This window comes from Mastomys coucha, unplaced genomic scaffold (assembly GCF_008632895.1).
Source record: "Mastomys coucha isolate ucsf_1 unplaced genomic scaffold, UCSF_Mcou_1 pScaffold21, whole genome shotgun sequence".
NCBI lineage: Eukaryota > Metazoa > Chordata > Mammalia > Rodentia > Muridae > Mastomys > Mastomys coucha.
This window is the reverse complement of record NW_022196904.1, coordinates 19,228,976-19,249,958: the sequence shown is the minus strand read 5'-3', so window position 1 is coordinate 19,249,958 and position 20,983 is coordinate 19,228,976. Positions and strand designations below refer to the sequence as shown.

The 20,983-nt window shown below is 50.9% G+C and overlaps 2 protein-coding genes across 3 annotated transcripts in view; both read right to left on the bottom strand.

The window, feature by feature from the left end:
• The window catches only part of Megf8 (multiple EGF like domains 8), a 49,781-nt gene extending 40,563 nt beyond the window's left edge, over positions 1 to 9,218 (bottom strand). The window contains exons 1-2 of the mRNA XM_031385761.1: positions 8,318 to 9,218; positions 193 to 356 (exon numbers count right to left, since the gene is read on the bottom strand). Of these exons, the coding sequence (XP_031241621.1) occupies positions 193 to 356; positions 8,318 to 8,504 (351 nt within the window). The 5' untranslated portion in view covers positions 8,505 to 9,218. The remainder of the gene's footprint in view (positions 1 to 192; positions 357 to 8,317) is intronic.
• Positions 9,219 to 9,842: 624 nt separating this feature from the next.
• On the bottom strand, positions 9,843 to 19,945 carry Tmem145 (transmembrane protein 145). Of its 2 annotated transcripts, XM_031385762.1 has the most exons (15): positions 19,649 to 19,917; positions 18,745 to 18,819; positions 18,553 to 18,630; positions 18,375 to 18,461; positions 18,193 to 18,294; positions 18,006 to 18,090; positions 17,837 to 17,908; positions 17,666 to 17,734; positions 17,275 to 17,355; positions 17,096 to 17,174; positions 16,868 to 16,961; positions 16,132 to 16,304; positions 14,668 to 14,788; positions 11,137 to 11,343; positions 9,843 to 10,645 (listed from the first exon to the last, which is right to left on the bottom strand). In XM_031385762.1, the coding sequence occupies exons 1-15, from the start codon at positions 19,766 to 19,768 to the stop codon at positions 10,397 to 10,399; spliced, it is 1,692 nt and encodes a 563-aa protein (XP_031241622.1). In that variant the 5' UTR covers positions 19,769 to 19,917; the 3' UTR covers positions 9,843 to 10,396. The 2 variants fall into 2 exon arrangements, with proteins under 2 accessions (XP_031241622.1, XP_031241623.1); XM_031385763.1 differs by having other exon boundaries at positions 10,527 to 11,343; positions 19,649 to 19,945.
• Positions 19,946 to 20,983: the final 1,038 nt, after the last annotated feature.

The window sequence follows — 20,983 nt, the reverse complement described above, 5'->3', positions numbered from 1 at the left end:
CAGGTATTCGCCGCCAGACCCAGCACTCTGCCTCTCCGCCTTCCACTGTCTTCTCTGATATCCTCTGACTGGCTTTTTGGCCTTTTCTGTCCCTTCCAATCTTTTTTCATTTCTTCCTAGGCATGTGCTCCTAGGACCCCCTCACTCCCAAGAGACCCGAAGACTGTGGTCCCACATCCTATGACCACTAACCTTGCCTGAGGAAGCCTCAATGGGTGGGGGCCGGGTGCTCCCACTCAGACTAGCAAGCAGCGGGCCTTGGGGCGAGTCACCATCATACACAAAGAGGTAGTCATAAGTGCACTCCGTGTCCAGGAAAAGGAAGTCCAGCAGGATCCGGTGCTGAGGGCTCGGGGCTGGGAAGTGAGCACAGGGGGCCAGGTTCTCACATGCACCTTCTCTGAGGACCCATGAAACCCACCCAGGGTTGTGTGAGGGAGCTCCTGGTCAGAGAAGTTGAGCTGTAGCCGCTGCTCTGCTTATGAAAACTCGCAAAACCCTTCTCAGCACTCAGCACAATGTGAGTGAGAGCAGCCCAGGGCCCAGGCAGGGCATGTGGGGTGGGGCAGGCAGGGGACAGAACCCTGGCTCCTCCCTATGGACGAAGAAGTTACCCACAGCACTGTAGGGCCCCTGGAGCACTGTGGGTCCCTGTTCCTGCAGACTCTCCTATTGCCGCTTACTTTGTAGCTACATTATTCACACAAGAAAACGACTTCATCAACCTCGGCTCTGCTCCTGAGTTACTTACTAGCCAGAGGGCAGGCCACCTGCTCTCTCAGGCTGTCTTCCCAGCTGTACAACACAGTGATGGAGTTCAGCCAAAAGCTTTTTCTTTCTTTCTTTCTTTCTTTTTTTTTTTCAAGTCAGGGTCTCACTTTATATCGCTGGCTGTCCTGGAACTCTCTATAGACCAGACTGGCTTCAAATTCAGAGATCTGCCTGCCTCTGCCTCTACCTCCAGAGTATTGGGATTAAATGAGCAAGATCTTTAGACCACGGCTGGGGGTGTGGCTCAGTGGTAGAGTCCCTGCCTAGAACCCCCCAGTGAGGGGCTGGGAGCGTGGCTCAGTGGTGGAGTCCCTGCCTAGAATCCCCCAGTGAGGGGCTGGGGGCGTGGCTCAGTGGTAGAGCCCCTGCCTAGAATTCCCCAGTGAGGGGCTGGGGCATGGCTCAGTGGTAGACCCTCTGCCTAGAATCCCCCAGTGAGGGGGTGGGGGCGTGGCTCAGTGGTGGAGTCCCTGCCTAGAATCCCCCAGTGAGGGGCTGGGGGTATAGCTCTGTGGTAGAGTCCCTGCCTAGAATCCTCCAGTGAGGGGCTGGGTGTCCAATTCAGTTGGAAAATAGATTGCCTAGCATGCCCAAAGTCCTGGGTTTCATCTCTTCTGAGAGAAAGAGGAAAAAGACTGATTCCCACCTGGGCATTAATAATGAAATGGGCTAACAGATCTGTGTGTAATTTGAAACTAAATTATATATATATATATGTGTGTGTGTGTGTGTGTGTGTGTACATATATGTGTGTGTATATATATCTTTGTGTGTACATATATGTGTGTATATATATATATATATTACATTTTTTATTCACTTATGAGTATACACCAGAAGAGGATGTCGGATCCCATTACAGAGGATTGTGAGCCACCATGTGATTGCTAGGAATTGCACTCACAACTTCTGGAAGAGCGTCCAGTGCTCTTAACCACTGAGCCATCTCTCCAACCCCCCTGAATTATTTCTTTTATTTGTAGGAAGTTATTTTCTGTGTGTGTGTGTATATGTGTGTGTGTGTGTGTGTGTGTGTGTGCGCGTGTGCATGTGTGTGTGGTGGGTCTGATCATTTCTGTAGAAGTTTCTAGGAATCAAGCAGCAAAGGTAGAAATCAGAAGCAGGATAATGGCCAAGTATGGTTGATCACACCTCTAATTCAGTTCTGAGAAAGAGAAGGCAGGATAATCAGTGCATGTTCAAGGCCAGCCTAGGCACCTTGGTGAAGCTGAGATCAGAAAAAAAAAAATTATTTTTCTTTTTGGTCACTTTTTTTTTGTTTTTTGAGACAGGGTGTCTCTGTGTAGCCCGGCTGTCCTGGAACTCCATCTGTAGACCGGATTGGCAATGAACTCACAGAGATCCACCTGTCTCTGCCTATAGAGCACTGGGAGATTTTTAAAAGGCCTCAAATGCAGCATTGCAGTAGAACGCTAGCCTATCACACTGGGGCGTCTTGCCAGAAACAGCATGAACAAGGACCAACAGGCTAGAAAGCACCCCACTCAGAGGAGCTAAGGTTGAGGGGCTGGAGATGTGACTCAGTTGATAGAGTGCCTGCCTAGTGTGCACAAAGCCCTGGGCTCCCAACCACACAAAACCAGACTTAGCTGCCCACATCTGCAGCTCCAGTACTGAGGAGGTGCAGGCAAGAGGATCTCGAGTTTAGGGTCGTCTTTAGTATGTCCCAGCACTCTGGAACCTGAGGTAAGAGAATCGAAGGTCCAGGCCTGCTGAACTGCACGACCAGACATCTCAAAAACAACACAGAATGGGGTGGGGTGGGGGGTGGCTTGGGGTCATAGTGGGGTGCTCTCTTTTCTCAATTCCTCTTTCTTTTTTTTTTAAAGATTTATTTATTTATTTTATGCATATGAGTACACTGTAGCTGTCTTCACACACACCAGAAGAGGGCATCAGATCTCATTACAGATGGTTGTGAACCACCATGTAGTTGCTGGGATTTGAACTCAGGACCTATTGAAGAGCAGTCAGCGTTCTTAACGACTGAGCCATCTCTCCAGCCCCCAGTTCTTCTTATCTACCTATCTATCCTGCCTTGATTTTATGGGTCCTGTAAGCCTTATCTTCCTTGTCTATACAGTGGGAATAATTCTCCTTACCCACAGAGGCTGGTGTAAATGGTCAACAAGATGGCTATAATTTGCTAGCCCAGAGCCAGGATGCTCAGTACTAAACCTTGCCCAGCCACTGTCCGTGACTGTCCTTCTTACAGGACCACTGACACAGACTCCTTCCACACGTGACCTGAGGTCTTGCCCTAACATGCTCTCTAGTGCTTCATCCCAATCCTACACCTGGCGCTGGCATTCCTCCCATAAAAGTTCTTCTTGGCTCTCTCAGCCTAGGAGGAAAGCTAGCCCCTGCCCTGGTGTTTGGAACTTGATCTCATCTCTTATCCTGCCCTTAGAGCAGTGGACTAGTGGATCATGCCTGGAATCCTGGCTCTGTGGGGAGCCAGGCCTCTGCACATGCTGCTTTATGTTTGCAGGCCTCCTCCAGGAAGCCTACCCTGATGGTTCAGGGCTGAGTTAGGAGCCTCTCTTTGGGATTCGCACATCCCAGCATAACTTTGAATCTCTTTGTCAGGACTATGTGTCCAGAATTACTCTCCCACAGTCTAGGAGGATCACAGGGCACAGGACGTGGGCATAATTTCTTCTCAAACAGTGCCTTGGCACGAGGCCTGGGGTTGAGCAAGAGCTGAGTAGTTGCTGGATGACAGAATGAAGAGACACGCAAAAGCATGGTGACACATGTAATTATATCACAGGTGTGGCAGGACCAGTAAGACTGTGTTCAAGGCCATCCTAGGCAACATAGCAAGAGCTTGCCTCATAAGCAAAGACAAAACAAAAAAGCACATATCATACGGACTAAGCAAGTTGTACTGAGCAATATAGATTTATATATATAATTAATTTTTAAAGGGAGCCATAAATTTGGAAGAGAGCAAGGAGTGGTATATGGAAGGAAGAAAGAAAACAGGGAAATGATGTAATTATACTATAATCTCAAATAACATAAGAAAAAAAATTTTTTTAAATGTCTGGGCTAGAGAGTTGGCTCACCAGCTTAGAAAACATGCTGCTCCTGCAGATGACCCAATTTTAATTCCCAGGACCCACACAGGAGCTCATAACCATCAGCTTCAGAGATCTGACCTCAGGCACCAGGCACACACACTTTCAGGCAATACACTCACACACATAAAATAAGTCTAAAAATAAATAAATAAATAAGTAAATAAATAAACAAACAAATAAATCGACACCACAAAGCCAAGCATAATGAGGCGCACCTATAATCCCAACATTTTGGAAACAACCAGAAGAAGTCATTTTTGGTATGTTCCAGACCAGCCTGGGGCGGGTGAGATTCTATCTCAAAAAAACAGGGCTGTTGAGATGGCTCAGCAGGTAAGAGCATTGACTGCTCTTCCAAAGGTCCTGAGTTCGGATCCCAGCAACCACAAGGTGGCTCACAACCACCCGTAATGAGATCGGACGCCCTCTTCTGGTGCGTCTGAAGACAGCTGCAGTAAATTGCAGCGGGGCGGAGCGATCCGGGCTGGAGCGATCTGGAGCGATCGGGGCTGGAGCGATCAGGCAAGAGGGGCTGGCAGAGGTCCTGAGTTCAACAGCAGCCACACACATATGATGGCTCACGGCCATCTGTACAGCTACAGTGTACTCATACACATTAAAAAAAAAGAAAGAAAAAAAAGAACAAAATCAAAGAGGAGGAAGGAGGAGGAGGAGGAAGGGCGGGAAGAAGAAGAGGTGGAGGAGGAAGAGGAGGAGTTGGAGGAGGAGGAGGAGGAGGAGGAGGAGGAGGAGGAGGAGGAGGAGGAGGAGGAGCAGAGACAGATAGATAACTGACAGACAGCTGACTACTTTGCCTTTGATTCCTCTGACCAGAACCCGGGGATATAGCATGGAGACCCTGACCCACGGTTTGTAGATCACACAAGAACCATCCAGCACAACCAGAATCCAGATCTTCCAGAATCTCCTTGCTCTAATCAAGGATTTAAAACAAGGGCAAAAGCCTGCTGGAAGCTGGCTAGAGATATGCCTCCCTCCCAAAGCTCAAGGTTGCTGGTTTCAACCCTACACCATTCCAGAAAGAAATCTGACCCCAAGTCACGCCTCCTGCCCTGCCCCTGGAGGAAGTCCGGGTACTTACTCTGGAGGAGGTTGAGAAGTCTGAGACCAGACAAAACAAAATCATGGTATAAGAAGTGGGTACCCAGGCATGGTGCGCACTCCTGCAATCCCAGCACCAGCGTGGCTGAGGTAGGAGAATTTTAGTTCAAGGCCAGCCTGGGCTACAGACAATAACAAAAGCAACCAACCCACTCAGACTTTTGGGTAATTTTGAAACAGGGTCCCCCGGCCTCAGCCTCTCAGGTGCAAGCTTGGACCAACAGTCTAAGCTAAGATGTTGGTCTTGGGGTGACAGATGCCACACCCATCCCACTGGGGAAAATCTGCAAACATCTCCCTGCAGGGCTCACACCTCTACCCCTTTGACCTCTGCCCCATTTCAACATGCCAAGCTTCTAGCCTGTCACCCTCCACCCAGGCTCAAGCTAACAACAATGCCTGCTCTCAACCATTTGGTAACTTCCTGGCACCCCCAAGGAAACAGCCAAACTGCCAATGTGACATCCGAGGACCCGCTCTGGCTCCTCACCTCCCAGTCTACTGTATGGACTTACTAGACACACACAGATACAGATCCTAACAAGGACTTAGCCTCCCTAAGTGTCCTCACAGAGGCTGGCCACTTTTCTACCCCAGGAAACTGCCACGTGTGCTTCAACGGCTGTCCTTCTGAGCCTTCGAACAGATTCCTATCCTTCCCCTAGGCCCAGCCATAGAACTCCCATTTCCAGCCGCTACTTCAGCCCTGAACATTGTGCACACGGGGGGCTGACAACCCACCATGCCTAACTACACACTGGCCTCAGCTATATTGTAAGGATTTATCAAAAACAAAACAAAAGCATCAAGGCTAAGGAGATAGCTCAGGGGATAAAGAACCAAAGTTCAGATCCCCCTGAATCTACAAAAGCTAGATAGGGTGGTGCAAGGCAGCAACCCCAGCTTACGTACATTGAAATAGGGAACAGAAACAAGAGAACAAATAGAAGTTCCTGGGCCAGGCAGGCAATGGTGAACAAGAAACTCTGCCTCAAACAAGGTGGGCGGTAAGGACTGATACGAGAGGACTGATACGAGAGGACTGATATGAGAGGTTGTACACACAACACATACACACACACACACATACACAAACACACACACACCCTACAAGGAGGAGAAGAAGGAAGAGGAGGTAATGACAGGGTCTTGGGCTGAGGGAGTAGCTCAGTTGGTAAAGAGCTTACTTGCATGCATGAAGCCCTGGGTTCAAGCCCAAGTTATCATATGAAGCATGGTAGTTAATATCTATAATCCCAGAATTAGGGAGGTAGAGGCAGGAGGATGCCTATTCATTCAGTTCAAGCCACCTGGGATACATAAGATTCTGTCTTAAGAAAGAAAGAAAGAAAGAAAGAAAGAAAGAAAGAAAGAAAGAAAGAAAGAGAGAGAGAGAGAGAGAAAGAGAGAGAGAAAGAAAGAAGGAAAGAAAGGAAGAAAGAGGAGAAAGAGAGAAAAAGAAAGAAAACAAAAGACAAACAAACAAAGGAAAAAACCTGCAAGCAGGAGAGATGACTCAGAGGTTAAGAGCAATTGCAGCTCTTTCAAAGGATAAGGGTTCAATTCCCAGCATCTGCACAGCAGCTCACAGTCATCTCTAACTCCGGAACCAGTGATCTGATGCCCTCTTCTGGCCTCCTTTAGCACCAGGCACACACATAGTGCACACATGTACATGCAAGCAAAACACTCATACACAGAAAATAAAAGTAAATAAATCTTTAAAAAAAAAAAAAAGATTTTTGCCCGACAGTGGTGGCGCATGCCTTTAATCCCAGCACTTGGGAGGCAGAGGCAGGTGGATTTCTGAGTTCGAGGCCTGCCTGGTCTACAAAGTGAGTTCCAGGACAGCCAGGACTATACGGAGAAACCCTGTCTTGAAAAAAACAAAACAAAACAAAAGAAAAAAGAAAGAATAATCCCTTCCAAGTGTGCCTAGCCATTTAGCTTTTAGTTAGTTCCAGATGTAGTCAACCAAGAAGACCCATCACATATAGTAGATGTCCATTAAGTGCCCTTAGAGCTATTTAAATTCTTCAATAAAACTATCATTTTAGGCATTCATGTGCCAGAAATTATATATGCCACCATGACATAGCAGAAGACCAGGGACCTTCTTCCCAGCAGTGCTTGTCGGGGAGACTGACATACTAACAGTCACATACCAAAGGGTTCCCCTGGGAGAGCCCAGAGGAAGTACATGATCTGGGAGAGAAGAGAGCAGAAGCATTCTGGAAGAAATGTCAGGGCTGAGACCTAAGGGATCTATGTCTATCAGCCAGGAAGCGAGAGGAAGAACATTCTAGAAATAAGAAACAACCTGTGCCCTTTTCTTATAGGCTTTCAGGGATCGGTGAAGCCCAGGGAAGACACGTCTCAGGAATCTGACTAAAACGAGGCACAGGGATGTGAGGGATGGGAGGGCACAGGGATGTGGGATGCTTTTGAGCAAGCATATGTGTTAAAATTTAGTATGCTAAAAGAGTTAAAAGGAGAAGCCAGAGGCAGGAGGGGGAGGTTTGTGAGTTTGAGGCCAGCCTGGGCTACAATTGAAATCCCACGCCCACCCCTGAAACAGAGTTTCTCTGTATAGTCCTGGCTATCCTGTCCTGGAACTCACTCTGAAGACCAGGCTTTTACCTGGGGTGAGGGTGGGCTGTCTTGGAACTCACTCTGTAGACCAGGCTGGCCTCAAACTTGGAGATCTGCCTGACTCTGCCTCTGGAGTGCTGGGATGAAAGGCACATGCCACCACTGCACAGTGACTATAAGCCATTCTAATCTTATTTCTATAAAGATACAGTCTATAAGTTATGTTTCCCTAGAGAACCCTGACTAATCTACACTAAACCAGACATCAAGTGTGTTAAGTATCCATCTCCTTTCCTTTTAACTAAGTAAGTACTATTGTTATAACCATTTGGAGTAAAAGAAACTGTGCCTTCGAAATTAATTCATCCAAAGTCACGAAATTCATATGAAATAGAGGCGAGACCCTAAGCCAGGTGAGTGGACTTTACAAGTAAGCAAAAATAAAGGGGTGGTAGAAAGCTGCGCTAGATTGTTATTTTCTGTGAGCTACATTCAAGATCAAGTGGGGAAAAACACCCCTCACAGATGCTCCTGGTTTGTTACTGTGACTCTTGGCACATTCCCTCCCATCAGAGTTACGGCCCAGGCTGGCTACAAAACTGGGCGTTCAACATTTTACAGCAAAAGTCCTGGAATGGAGCCGGGCTCTAGGAATGTGCTCAGTAAATGAGCGCAAAAATGAATGAACTAGCAACTGAGTGAGTGACCCACCCGGCCCCACTCACCCTCTATAAGCCACTCGCAGTTGCCATTGACGCTGTAGTTGCCCGCACCATCCGTCACGAAGCCTGGCGCCTCCCGTAGCACCTGCCGCTGCCCCTTGCAGTCACCAGCCAGGACCCTGAGGGACAGCGGCCCCAGCACTGCCAAGGCCAGTGCAAGGGCCACGGCCAGAACTCCGCCCAAGGCCATCGCCACTGGTCCTAAGAGACGGGAAAACCGTGGAGACCTAGAGAGGGCCCTCTGGGAGTGAGGCCCTGCAGATGCAACCTTTACAGGCGTAGCATGGCCTTGTAGTCCAAGGATGTACCAGCAACGCAGTCCGGGCCAAGGAAAGGGCCGCTGTTGATGGGCTCTTGAAACCGAGAGGCCGGCCCTATAGACCCATGGAAGGCCCTGGATATGAAGTCGTTATGGATAGGACTGACCCCTAGGGACCGTAAGGGTCCCCTATAGACAGGAGCCCCCATAGGGGCGCCGACTCCATAAACGGTGACCAATGATTACATTCAGGCTGCTGCAAGGCCAAAACAGACCACATAGACAGTCTTCCAGAGGCGATGTGCTCTACAGCCCAGCCGGGCGGTCCGTGCAGCGTGCCGGCTGGAACCCGTCTGGCCAGGAGACTCCAGGGGAGACCCCCCAGACGGGGGCGGGGCCTGCCTTCAGGGTCCAGGCCGGGATCCCCAGGGTGCACTCTAATGCTTACCCACCCGCTCCTCCCACTCGAGGCGGATGGGCTAGATCAGAGAGACCTGGGGACTCCCGGGCCAGAGCGGCCCGAGGAAGACCCGCTGAGAGGGCGAGGGGGCGGGAGCCGCGCAGCCTCTGACCGGAGGACTGGCTAGGAGGAGGCGAGAGGTGGGCGAGCGGCGGATCAGAGCGGCACTGGGAGGACTAAGGAGCGCCTGGCTCCACCCCTTCTCGAGGAAGACTTCCGGAAACTTTCCCTCCCATCTGTTCCCAGCCGCTTGCGCAGCGTGAATAGGAATCCAGCTCAGAGAATCACGCATGCGTATTGCTAAGATTGTAACCCAAAATCGCGTTAAAAGAAAGTATGTGCCAGTCATCGGCTGGGCAAAGCCTTTGCCACTGGAGGGCGCTTCTATCTCTGCTAGCGAAAAGGAAAGGCAAAGATAAAGGAGCGGTAGAAAGCTGTGCTAGATGGTTATTTTCTGTGCTCTATATTCGGGGGCAACATGAATATCAAGTTACATGGAGGCACGGGACTCCGCACCCAAAATAGTATTTCCTAGATGGACACAGTGAAACCCGTGTGACTTAAAGCACCATTGATACATAAAAGATACATCGATACATAAAAGCTGGAGAGACGACCTAGTGGTTCAGAACAAGTTGCTCTTACAGGAGACCCTGGTTCAATTCCCAGAACCCGTATAATGGGAATCCAACGCTTTCTTCCAGCCTTCTTCTACACGACGTGCGCTCATAGTGCGCTGACATACATTCAGGAAACACACTCGTACGTCTTTTCTTTTTTTCAGTTAAGATGGAAAAGAAACCATGTTATAGATTAAAAACTCAACGAATCCTCTTTATTTTGGCAAGAAGAGAAAACGCCTTTCTGCCAGAGACCACGTGAAGGTCCTTGGCATTCAGATGGACGGACAAAGCACAGGTCCGAGGTCACAAACCCCAGGGAGGGTTTCAAAGTAGAGACCAACTTCACAATATCCGTCCCTTGAACAGTGGCTCGAGGGTCGCAGGGTCTTGGAGGGTCACGGGCAGGGTCCAGGCGGTCGTCACAGGTGTTCCGGAGTCCAGCAGGGTCAGAGGTCTCGGAGGGGGTCAGGGGGGCGGAGATCACGGAACAGCGGGAGTCCAGATTCCGGAGCCATTCGGGGCAGGGGCTGAGGGAGGGGACGCGGAGAACGGCTCCCGCGGGACCGTTTGGCACAAGAGGGAAAGGGGCAGGACACAGCGCACCCAACGTGGGCGCGGGATGTGGGAGGGGCGGAGGGTGCCTGGCATGGCCGAGCCCTTGGGCCGGGAGAGAAACGGGGTTCCGGAGCCCAGCCGGGGCCCGGTGCGTCGCCCGTGGGGCAGAGGCAGGGAAGGGATGCTCAGACCGGGGGTGCAGGGCCCCCGGCTGTGTGCATGCTGAAGTATTCGGTGAAGCCGGTGTGCGGCGCCGCCGTCTGGGGCACAAGCGGCTGATAGGACGGCGTCGGGCCATCCCAGCCCGAGTCGACCGCCTTGGAGAACCGAGCAGGTGGGGGCGGGGAGGCTGCGCCCGGCTCGGCCATGGTCACCACACGGCCCCTCGGGGCCACCGCCGCCGCCACCGCTGTCTCCTCCACCTGCTTCCCGGCCTGGGATGGGGGGTCAGGGTCAGAAGCTGCCCAGAACCCTCGGGGGAGCAAATGCGGCCCCGAAGGCCCGTCCCCCTCCCCCTAGAGGACTCCCACCACCCCAAATATGGACGCACGTGTCAGTCAGGGAAAGAGTGGGTGGCTGGGCGCCTGGGCAGCGGGGCCAGGTACTCAAGGGGTGGCGTCGGGGTGCGCCGGGCAAACTCTGGAGGCGGTGGGGGAAATGGGGGCCAGCCTCGGAAGGCAGGCGGCGGGGGCACAGCGCGGGGTGTCCTCGGGGGCGTGCGCAACAGCGCCAGGACCCAGTCTGGCAGGGTGGGCGCGGGCGCCGGGGGACGGTCAAGGCGGGGCGTTGGGGAGCGGGGAGTACGGAAGGCCAGGGGTGGGCTCAGACGCCAATGAGCAGGGGGTGGCGGCGGGGCGGGGAGAGGGGTCAGGTACTCCAGGGGCGGCGCCAGCAGCTCCTCGGGCGCCGGGGCTGCGGAGCTTACAGAGGAGGTAGGCGGGGGGATGGAGAAGAGCTCCGTGAAGTTGGGCACCGAGTCGCTGATGAACGTCACGTTTCCATAGACGTGCTGCGGGAAGGCCTTATCTGCTGATTGGCTCCCTCCGGGTCCAGGGACCCCAGCGGAGGCGATCTGTGAAGTTCGAACGTGGTACGGGAAGTTCTTGTTGGCCGCCGACGGGCGGGTCATGATCTGAAGAAAGTCAGACTCAGGTTAGAGAAGCAGTGTCCAGGCCCCAGACTGTCCCTATAAAGTCTAAAGACTTAGGTGATTCGCCTCCACTTGACCTCTCTACATTGCCTTTAAACCATTCGGACTGCCTTAGACACCAGGAGTATGGTGTCTCCCTGCATTATGACCTTTTCCCTCAACGCGCCTCTTCTAATTACTGTGATGAGTGGTGTTCCCAATATCACAGTCCTGACTACTGGGTGTCATAATTGATTGGTTATGGGCAGTGTCCTGGGCTGCCCAGTATGAGAGCCTCTAGCCACATATGACTTAAATAGAATCAAAATTAAATGTAAAGTTGTTTCTCAGTAATACACTGCCTTACCTAAGCTCATTGGCACCTTCTTAGAGAGCACAGATTAAAGATTAGAATTGTTTTACTGCTCTTTCCTTTTTTTTGTTTTCCTTTTTGAGAGGATCTAGGCTACCCTCAAACTTGCTATGTAGCTAAGAGTGACCTTGAACTCCTGACCTGCTCCCAAACTCCTGATTTCCCCCCTCTACCTTCCTAGTGCTGGATTGAAGATATTCAGCACCATACCCAACCTTAGAATGTGTCCATAAACACACAAAGTTCAGCTAAACATCAGTTAATAGGTATTTAGAATGTCAACTCCTTAAAGGCAGGAACTCAACTTTTTTCCTCTTCTGAGACTATGCAGCATCTGCCTGCTGCCTCGGGCACCAAGTGCCTGGACTATAAGCATTTACCCCCCCAGAGTTAGAACTTGACTACTTTTTTGGTTTGGTTTGGTTTTGATTTTTTTCAAGACAGTGTTTCCCTCTGTAACAGCCCTGGCCATCCTGGAACTCACTCTGTAACCCAGCCTGGCCTTGAACTCAGAGATTCACCTGCCTCTCCCTCATGAGTACTGGGATTAAAGGCATTCACTACCACCTCCACTCAGCAGAACTTGACTTTTTTCTATTGCCTGTTAAATCCCAAACTGAATCTTTTTTTTTTTTTTTCTGGTTTTTTGAGACAGGGTTTCTCTGTATAGTCCTGGCTGTCCCAGAACTCACTCTGTAGACCAGGCTGGCTTCGAACTCAGAAATCCGCCTGCCTCTGCCTCCCAAGTGCTGGGATTAAAGGCGTGTGCCACCACTGCCCGGCTATCCAAGCTGAATCTTTTGCAGTGCCTGGCTGTCAATAAATACTGGTTGAATGTTTCCAGAATACAGGTGAGGTTTCTAGATCATCCCACTCTGCTGCCATACTCCAGTAGCTCAGTGCAGCCTCACTAAGGTTGTGCTGGATGCAGCAAGCTTGCTCAGGCATGCTTCAGAAAGGAGCCGGCTGAAGGTGAAAGAAAGCAGCAAGGACACTTGTCTCGAATTCTGAGCTGGTGTCGCCACTCTTGGCTCCATCACTCACTAAGTGCTGGATCTGGGGCACCTTGATTAAACAACCTGAGCCTCACCAGCCAAAAAGGATTAAGGTGCCTATCTGGAAAGATGAGAGGGTGGAAATGGAAGCCACGGGTACAGAGCCTCCTGCATGGTGGGTTCTCAGTGTTTCTTTTCTGTCTATCCCCTTCTGACTTCTTGCTGAGCTTCTAGATATACCACCTAAGAAAGATGAGTAAGTCTATACTTGAGCTAGGTCCTGAGGTAGAGGATGGCAAACCTGGCCCCGGGGCATGTTGCAGATTGTAGGTCCCCATGGTTAAAAAGCTAAAACCTTCAATGATACTTATTTTTGTTTTCTCTTTTTTTTTCTTTTGAGACCAGGTCTCATATTGCCCAAAGTTATATTTTTCTGTATAATTTTTTCCTGCAACATTTTTGTGGGAGGATGACTTGAACTCCTGATCCTCCTGCCTCCGCCTGTGAAGTAATGAGATTACAGGTATCATGACAAATTTAACAATACCTATTTCCTTTTGTGCACCATCCCCCATGTGAGTCCTGACTATCTGCCAGAAAATAGCAGGATTCAAAGTGCCTGGTCTGCCACCCAAGGCCATGGATCCCTGGAGACTCAGCATCTACTCTCTGTATAGTATGTGCATGACTCCTGGACTGCCTGGCAATTGAGCAAGGAACCCAGGGCGGGGAATGTGTATGGCTATTTCCAGCAAGAATCAGGCTAAAGCCTGGTGTACTGGTGAATCCCAGAACTTGGAAGGCTGCTGTGATATCAAGGGCAGTCAGGGCTGTAGAGCAAGCTTCTGTCTCAAGAAGGGGATGGGGACTGGAGAAGAGGAATAGGGGAAGAAGGGAGGAGGGAGAGAGGAAGAAAGGAAAAAGAAAAGAAGCAGGAGGCTGGTGGGAGACAGGTGTTCAGGAGATAGCTGATGGACATATGCATTAATATTGTAAGCCAGGTGCAATGATGCACACTTCTAACCCTAAATACAGGACTCAAAAGGCCAGGCAGGGGAAGTACGGTAAATTTGAGACCACCCTGATCGGCATAGTGAGACTGTCTTAAAAAACAAATCTCCTTTGATCCCAGCACTCAGTAGTCAAAAGGAGGCAAATTTCTGTGAGTTCTAGGCCAGCCTGGTCTATATAGTGAGTTCCAGGTCAGCCAGGGCAACCTAGTGAGTACCTGTGTTTAAAAAAAAAAAAAATTCCCCTCCACACATATGAACACATAACTGCTAAGTAAGTCCATATGAGGACTGTCACCAGGAAAAAAGGATAGGATGTGAACCAGGACAAATAATAACAGCCAAAAACAAAACTAACAGGTAAGAGCTAAGATCTTCCTCCAGCCTAGGTCTGGTATAAATGCCATTCAAAGCTAGGCTCCCAAGAGCCCCAATCGGTTTCATTTAACTGATGCTTGGGTGATAGCTCTCGATGGCAGAATGGGGAGAAAGAGGGTAGGTACTGATGGTACAAACAGCAATGTGAGAGCCTGGGGACACGGAGTCAAGAATGCAAGTGGAGGAGGGGAACAAAGAAAGAGGGTTGTGTGAAGAGGCCAGGAGACAAGGTCAAGAGAAGTGACAGAGAAGGAGAGCTCTGGGGGACATGGTAGAGTACCCAGCAGGCTTTCAGACAGTGCCTTTCAATGACCCCAGAGCAGATGCAAGGAAGATGGGGACTGAGTGTGGTGTCATGGACCCACAGTCCCAGCATTCAAGAAACTGAGGCAGGATGTCACAAATTGCAAGTCAGACTGAACTGCACAGTCAGCCCATCTCAAAAAATAAAAACAAAGAAGTAGTAAGTCAGGGGCTCCAAAGAGGGCAGCACATTCAGGCACATAGCAGGCAGGAGCCTCGAGCATCCTCTGGGCTTCAGTTCCCACCTCACTTCAACAGCCATACTCACCAGAAACACGCCATGGGCATAGAGGTGGATCCCTAGCTGGATGCCATTGACGATCTTCTCTCGGGCCCACTTTGGGATCCCAAAATTGGCAATCAGAGCCATGACGGGAACAGCAAAGAACCTGCGGGGAGGTTTAGAGTGGGTGGTCCCTCTGCTCTCCATCCTATCCCATGTCCCCACCTCCCCGCTGTTGCTCACAGGCCCCAAGCAGATCCCAAACCGCAGAATGGCCATGGTAGCCTTTGAAAGCCAAATGTTGGAAGAGGACCCTAACCCCACTGCTCTGGGAGATTCCAGGGAATGAAGACTAGGCTGAATTAGCTCTGTTCCACATCACCCCAACCCTGGCAACTTATCAACCCCACGGACCTCAATAGATATCCCATGGTCAAATTAACGAATAACAAGGACTTTACTGGATGTTTCCAAAAACAATTTACATCCATGACCTCATTTAACTCTCACACTGAGTCCAGGAAACAAATACGGTTTCCATTCCTAGAACAGGTGACAAACCAAAGGCTTGGTCTGAGACCGTACAGTTTGGAAGCTTCAGAGCTGGGATCAATACCCTGGCAGTCTGGCTTGGAATCTGCCCACTTTACATGAACATTGTTGAGCAATATTAATTGAGGTTTTTCTGGCTGGTTGGTTTGTTTGTTTTGGAGTTTTATTTGAAACATTTTTTTATGACTATGTGTATGCCTCTACCTTCCAAACCCTGACATTACAGACATTCACTAGCACGCCTGGCTATTAACTGAGTTTTTATTAAACATTGTGTGATAGACACAAAACCTTCATATCATTTTGTTTTGTTTTCAAGACAGGATCTCTCCTGGCCACCCTGGAACTCACTGTAAACCAAGCTGGCCTCGAACTTAGAGATTCACCTGCCTCTGCCTTCCAAGTGCTGGGATTAAAGGCCTGCGACACACTGTCTGCCCTTCATATATCGTGCACGCTCAAGACAACCTCTGAAGAAGATCCTAGTAAAGGCCCTATCCTATGAAGCAAAATGACAGATCTGCTGTAAATACTTCTGGTTTGATTTAGTTTGGTTTGGTTTTCGAGACAGGGTTCTCATGTAGCTCAGGCTAGCCCTGAACTCCTGATCCTCCTATCTCTACCTCCAGAATACTGTTTACAAGCATAAGCCACCACGCCTAGCTCCATGAAAGACTGAAATTGTTTCTTTGGGCTTTGCTTTTGTTGTTGCTGCTGTTTTTGTTTTGAGATGCTGACTAGGTAGCAAAGGCTGGCAATCTTCACTAGCTTGCCTCCCAAATTCTGGGACTTCTCCCCACCATTTTACTTTTAGAGGGTAATTTATTTTTTTCTAGATCATAAAGCTAGACAGTGGCAGATTTCAAGTAACAACCACTTGTCTTGAAAATTCATTTTTCTCCCTATGGATGATCTAGTTTGTGGGGTAAGGTAGGTTGGGACCCCACCATGTCTCACCAGAGAGTATAGGCAGCAAAGAAGGGCACATAAAAGGGCTGCTTCTCGGGATAGTGCCGCAGGGAGACCAGCACAGCATAGCAGAACCACACATAGGCCGCCACCTGCAGCCCGATGAGCCCATAGCCAGCCGGAGACTCGTACGTGTATAGTACCTGGCCTGGGTCAAAGAACTGGACCCACAAAACAAGGCTGGTCATAGCGCTGGCCTCTGACCCTCCCTCCCTTAGGCCCCGGGCTGGAACAGAGAAAAGGGTCAGGCCAGAAGTAGTGGACCGCTAGGGATGGGGTTAGAATTGCATATAAGTATGCAAGGAGCCTACAATAACAACTGTGTGCCCACTGTGGGACTCAATGCTATCACTCACACCCTGTGTGTCTTAGCTATCCACACTGACACAGTGAGAGGCCCTACTATCATCCCATACAAGAGATGGAAAGCCTCTAAAAGTGCCCTGACGATAAGGCTAAGGTCCTCCTAACCTCACAGACAGAAACAAGCCCAAGAGTGAGGGTGGAAATGACCATCTAGGAACAGAACTAGGTCTCTGACTCTCGGACATGAGGACAGTGAGAGACAAAAAGGAGGGAAGCTACTCAGAAATGGTGAAGAGAGAGGGGTCACTGAGAGACAGATGGGAAGGCAGAAGCTCAGGGTGGAAAGAGGATGCTCTGTGGGGAGGGGCAGTAGACAGGGCAGGAAGGAGAGGGGTTGGCAGGAGCTTTGAACACTCACTTCTGCCTCGTAGATGAGCAACACCACGTGGGTGAGGGTGTACAGGGTCATGTACACAGACAACTTCACGGAGCCTGAGTGGCTGATGCGGCCTCTGGCAAGCAGGCCGTGGGGAAGACAGCAGGGTGGATGCTGTCAGGGAGGAGGGAGCTGCCACACCCCCCACCTCCACCTCCCTGCCCTACTCCCTAGCCCAGCCACCCCAATGCTCAGTCCCTGCCCGGGCACCGTGTCACCGTGAATCCCTTCCCGAGGAGGATGAGAGTGAGCAGGAAGATGAGGAAGCTGGAGGAGAAGAGCAGTTTGGCTGGGAAGGGAGGAAAAGATGGTTCAGGCACAGGCTCCAATCATCAGGCCCCTGGGGTCGGGGAGCGGGCTTCTACCCTCTATGGTTCATCTATCCTCACCCAAGATCTTCACACTGCCATTGCCGATGCCGTCTGTGGCATACTGGCCCCAGTAGATGCAGAAAAACAGGAGGCTCAGGACTAGGAGGGATGAGAGACCGAGAAAAGACAGAAACTAGCTTTGGGACACCGCTGTCATCTAGCAAACCCTGTGCTATCCCCATCAGAAGCCCAGAATATCTGCTAGGAAAACTGGAGGCCATAGCCCCAGCCTCTCCTCCCTCAGATCCACCAGGCCAGATCACTTTCCTCAGACCTGGGAGTGTAGATGGAAGTCCTCCTCCCTCATATCCAGGAGTCTATGCCCAGCCCTCCTCCCTCAGACCCTGGGGTCAGGACTCCAAGGCCTTCTTCTGAGAGAACTCAAAATCTGGGATATTCAAAACCTTACCCTCCACTCCTGCTGCAGCCATGAACATTTTATACGTTGTGTGGAGTAACTGACGGCCTTTCAGCAAATCTAAGGAGGAGATGGGAAAGCTTTACACAAGTCGGGGAGGGGCATTTCCATCTCTCCCCTCTCCCACTTGTCCCAACCCTACCCTACATGTGCTGTACTCACATCCAAAGTAACAAGAGAGGACGAAGATGAGGGTGAAGATGAGGAGAAATGTCACATCTGTCTCCAGGATTCCTAGGATTCAATGGAAGGGGTAAGAGAAGGCTGTTTGAGTGGGCACCTCTACCTGCTGGGGTTTCCACCCTACTCTGTTCCTCCAACATCTGCTCACCAAATTCATCAGCTGAGAAGTGCCGTGTCCAGAAAGACTTGCCATTGGTAAGGACCATCTCATACTCCAACTGCAGCCCATCTCCCTATGGAGAGTGGGGAGACCTAAGGGGGGCTCTGGGCAGGTAGGGGGAAGCCAACAAGAAGGGAAAGGGGAGAAAAGCCAGGCAGCTGCCCAAGGCCCTTACCCCACACTTGCTGAGCGCGATATACCACCATCTTTCACGCACAGAGCGGAAGCTGCGGCCACTGGAACAGCTCAGGTAGCGAGTTCCCTCCTCTGACACCACCTGGGGAGAAGCCAAAGGCTGAAGCCTCATCCATGAAGCCACCAGGCCTCGGACCTTAGCACCTGTGCACTGCCTCGCACCTGACAGCCGGACCAGGCGTACTGAGTGGTGAGATTGATGACCTGGTTGTTCTCTGGCCTGATCACCGACTCCTTGGCCAAACAGTCCTAGGGCAAGGCAGAGGTATGGTCACTCTCTGAATGGCTGTGGCCTTCTGCCCCAGATGCCCCTCATATAGCCACTCTTAACACCCCTCACCTTGTCCCTTGCCTTGTACACCGCTGGCCACTGGGATGGGTCGTCAAAGTAGAGAAGGATGTTCTGACAGCACTTGGCCTGAAGACCCAGAGATTCGGTGGTTGGAGTGCTTACAGAAGTTAGACAGCTTTTGCCAAGGAGGGCCAAGGTAGTGTCCAGCCTCAGCTAAGGAAAGCGGCTAGGTAGACTCACCTCAGGGTATCGGAATCGGAAGTCCAGTCGGCCATAATCCGAAAGGAAACAAAATCTTGTCAGGAACACCCAGTCCTGGCAAAAGAATCCAGTGAGATCTGAGTCCTTCAAGAACTCAGCTTGGCCCTACCCACAGACCTTCAACTTTTCTTCTCTACCCAAAGCTACTCAGCTTCCCAAACACCACAAAGCAGTTAAGTCACCTCCAGATTTCTTTCCAGAGCCTTTTGCTGTTGTGTCCAATTTTCTGCTGCCCTGGTTTTCTCCCTCAGATGTCCCTCAAGTTTCTTTCCCTCCTCCTCCTCCTCCTCCCCATCTTCCAGACACACTGAAAGAGACCATGGATGGCCAGGTGCACATCCCCACCACCATCTGTCCTGGACTCTCTCTCAGCTGCATTCCCGCAGATACACACACACATGCACACACACACAGAGAGAGAGAGAGAGAGAGAGAGAGAGAGAGAGAGAGAGAGAGAGAGAGAGAGAGAGAGAGAGAGAGAGAGAGAGAGAGAGAGAGAGAGAGAGAGAGAGAGAGAGAGAGAGAGAGAGAGCAGCCCCGAGGTGGTCCCACAAACCATGCCATCCTGGGGAATCTTCCAAACCTTCCCTGCTGGTCCTCAGCAGGCCAAGCGACCTCCACTTGGTGGAGCCAGGGGTGCTGTCCCTTCAGCACCACCATGGTGCAGCTCTTTTCCCAGTAACTCTGACTCTGCCTACCGACCCTCCCCACCCAGGCTGGCCTCGACAGCCACAACGCAACCCCCAACGCACAGCCTCCTCCCTGGTCCGGGCTCCCATCCCTCACGCCCCGGCCCGGGGAGGGGCGCAGGGGGCGGGGCGGCATTATCCCCTCTTGGGTCCCGCCGGCCAGGGAACACTAGGAGGTGATTCGGTGTGCTCACCTCTTTGGAGCTGAGGTTGCCCCGCACGTACTTGGCCCGGGCGCGGGGGTACAGTGGCAGCAGCAAGAGCAGCAGCGGCGGCAGCAGGCGGCGCAACACGGGCGCGCGCGAGGGCTCCATTCCTCCCGCTCTGGCCTCGGCTCGGCTCCGGCTCCCGCTCCGGCCCGGTGACGGAGGCGAGAGCGCGCGGGCTGGCCAGCGCGCGCCCCCGATTAAAGGGGCCGCTGGACGCAGCGGTCTCCGCCCTCTCCTCCGGGATGGACTAAACTGTCTCCTACCCTTCCCACCTGAGAGAGAACATTCTCTTGTCACCTCACCCCAGCTGTGATCCTCTTCTACAGGATCTCAAAGATACCTCAGGATGCGTGTGTCCTAAACTGAACTCACATTCCCGCAACCAAGGGCCTCCTTTGGACTGTAGACTCAGGATGCCTATAACCGAGAAAGCTGAGCTCTGTCCTGACCACTGACCCCAATTTTGACCCCAAATTATTTTATTATTACCCATTCTCTAGGTTTTGCAAACCCTGTCCCCATAGATGCACAGAGGATGAGATATTGTTCTGAGACACACACATACACATACAGTAAAACCTTCTAATAAAACAATCAATCCTGACTGCCTCCCTCACCCCTAGGGTGTGAATCCCAGCTGCTTGAGACAAAGGTGAGATATGGCATGGCGGAGCCAGTGCGCTAGTTGCCAGGGCTGGTTTTGACATGTCCCCACTAGAAGAACTAGGACAAGTCATTGGGCCCCTTATCCTCTAGTGTAGTTTCATGTCCCCTACCCGTGCAGCTATCAATGCTGTCATCTCCCATAGGGCAACTGAGAGTCCTGGGAAAGTCTTCCAGCATCAGACTCCAACAAACATTCCTAGCTTCATCCTTCACCCTCCACTGCAGAAAATTCGCTGCTGCTCAAAATGTCATTTCAAAAGCTTTCTGGCCAGAAACATCTCCTGCAGTTGGGGGAGAGGAGGGGAAGGGAGCAGGCAATTCTTTGTGAATTTAAGGCCAGAATCAGTCTGCATTAAATTCCAGAACAGCCAGGACCACCTAAGTGAGAATCTGTTTAAAAAATGAAAAAAATATGGACAAAAAGCTTTCTGGCTGGGGTGTAGCTCAGTGGTAGTATGTTTGCCTAGCATGTACAAGGTCCTGAATTACAACCCAAAACAGCAAATAAATAAAATTCCTGGAGTAAGACATGGTACAAGCAATTAATCCTAGTACTTGGGAGACAGAAATTGGTGGGTTGCTTCAAATTCCAAGCCAGTCTGGTCTACATAGCAAGTTTCAGGTCAGGACTACCACAGGGAGACTGTCTCAAAA

Bases quoted from the DNA above. Each gene is read 5' to 3' on its own strand.
- Tmem145 (XM_031385763.1), bottom strand. From the start codon at position 19,768: ATGGAGCCCTCGCGCGCGCCCGTGTTGCGCCGCCTGCTGCCGCCGCTG. The intron at 18,091-18,192 runs GTAAGGGCCTTG...CACTCTCCATAG, and splicing joins TCGCGCTCAGCAAGTGTGGG to GGAGATGGGCTGCAGTTGGA. The intron at 17,735-17,836 runs GTGAGTACAGCA...TCTCCTCCTTAG, and splicing joins CCTCTCTTGTTACTTTGGAT to ATTTGCTGAAAGGCCGTCAG.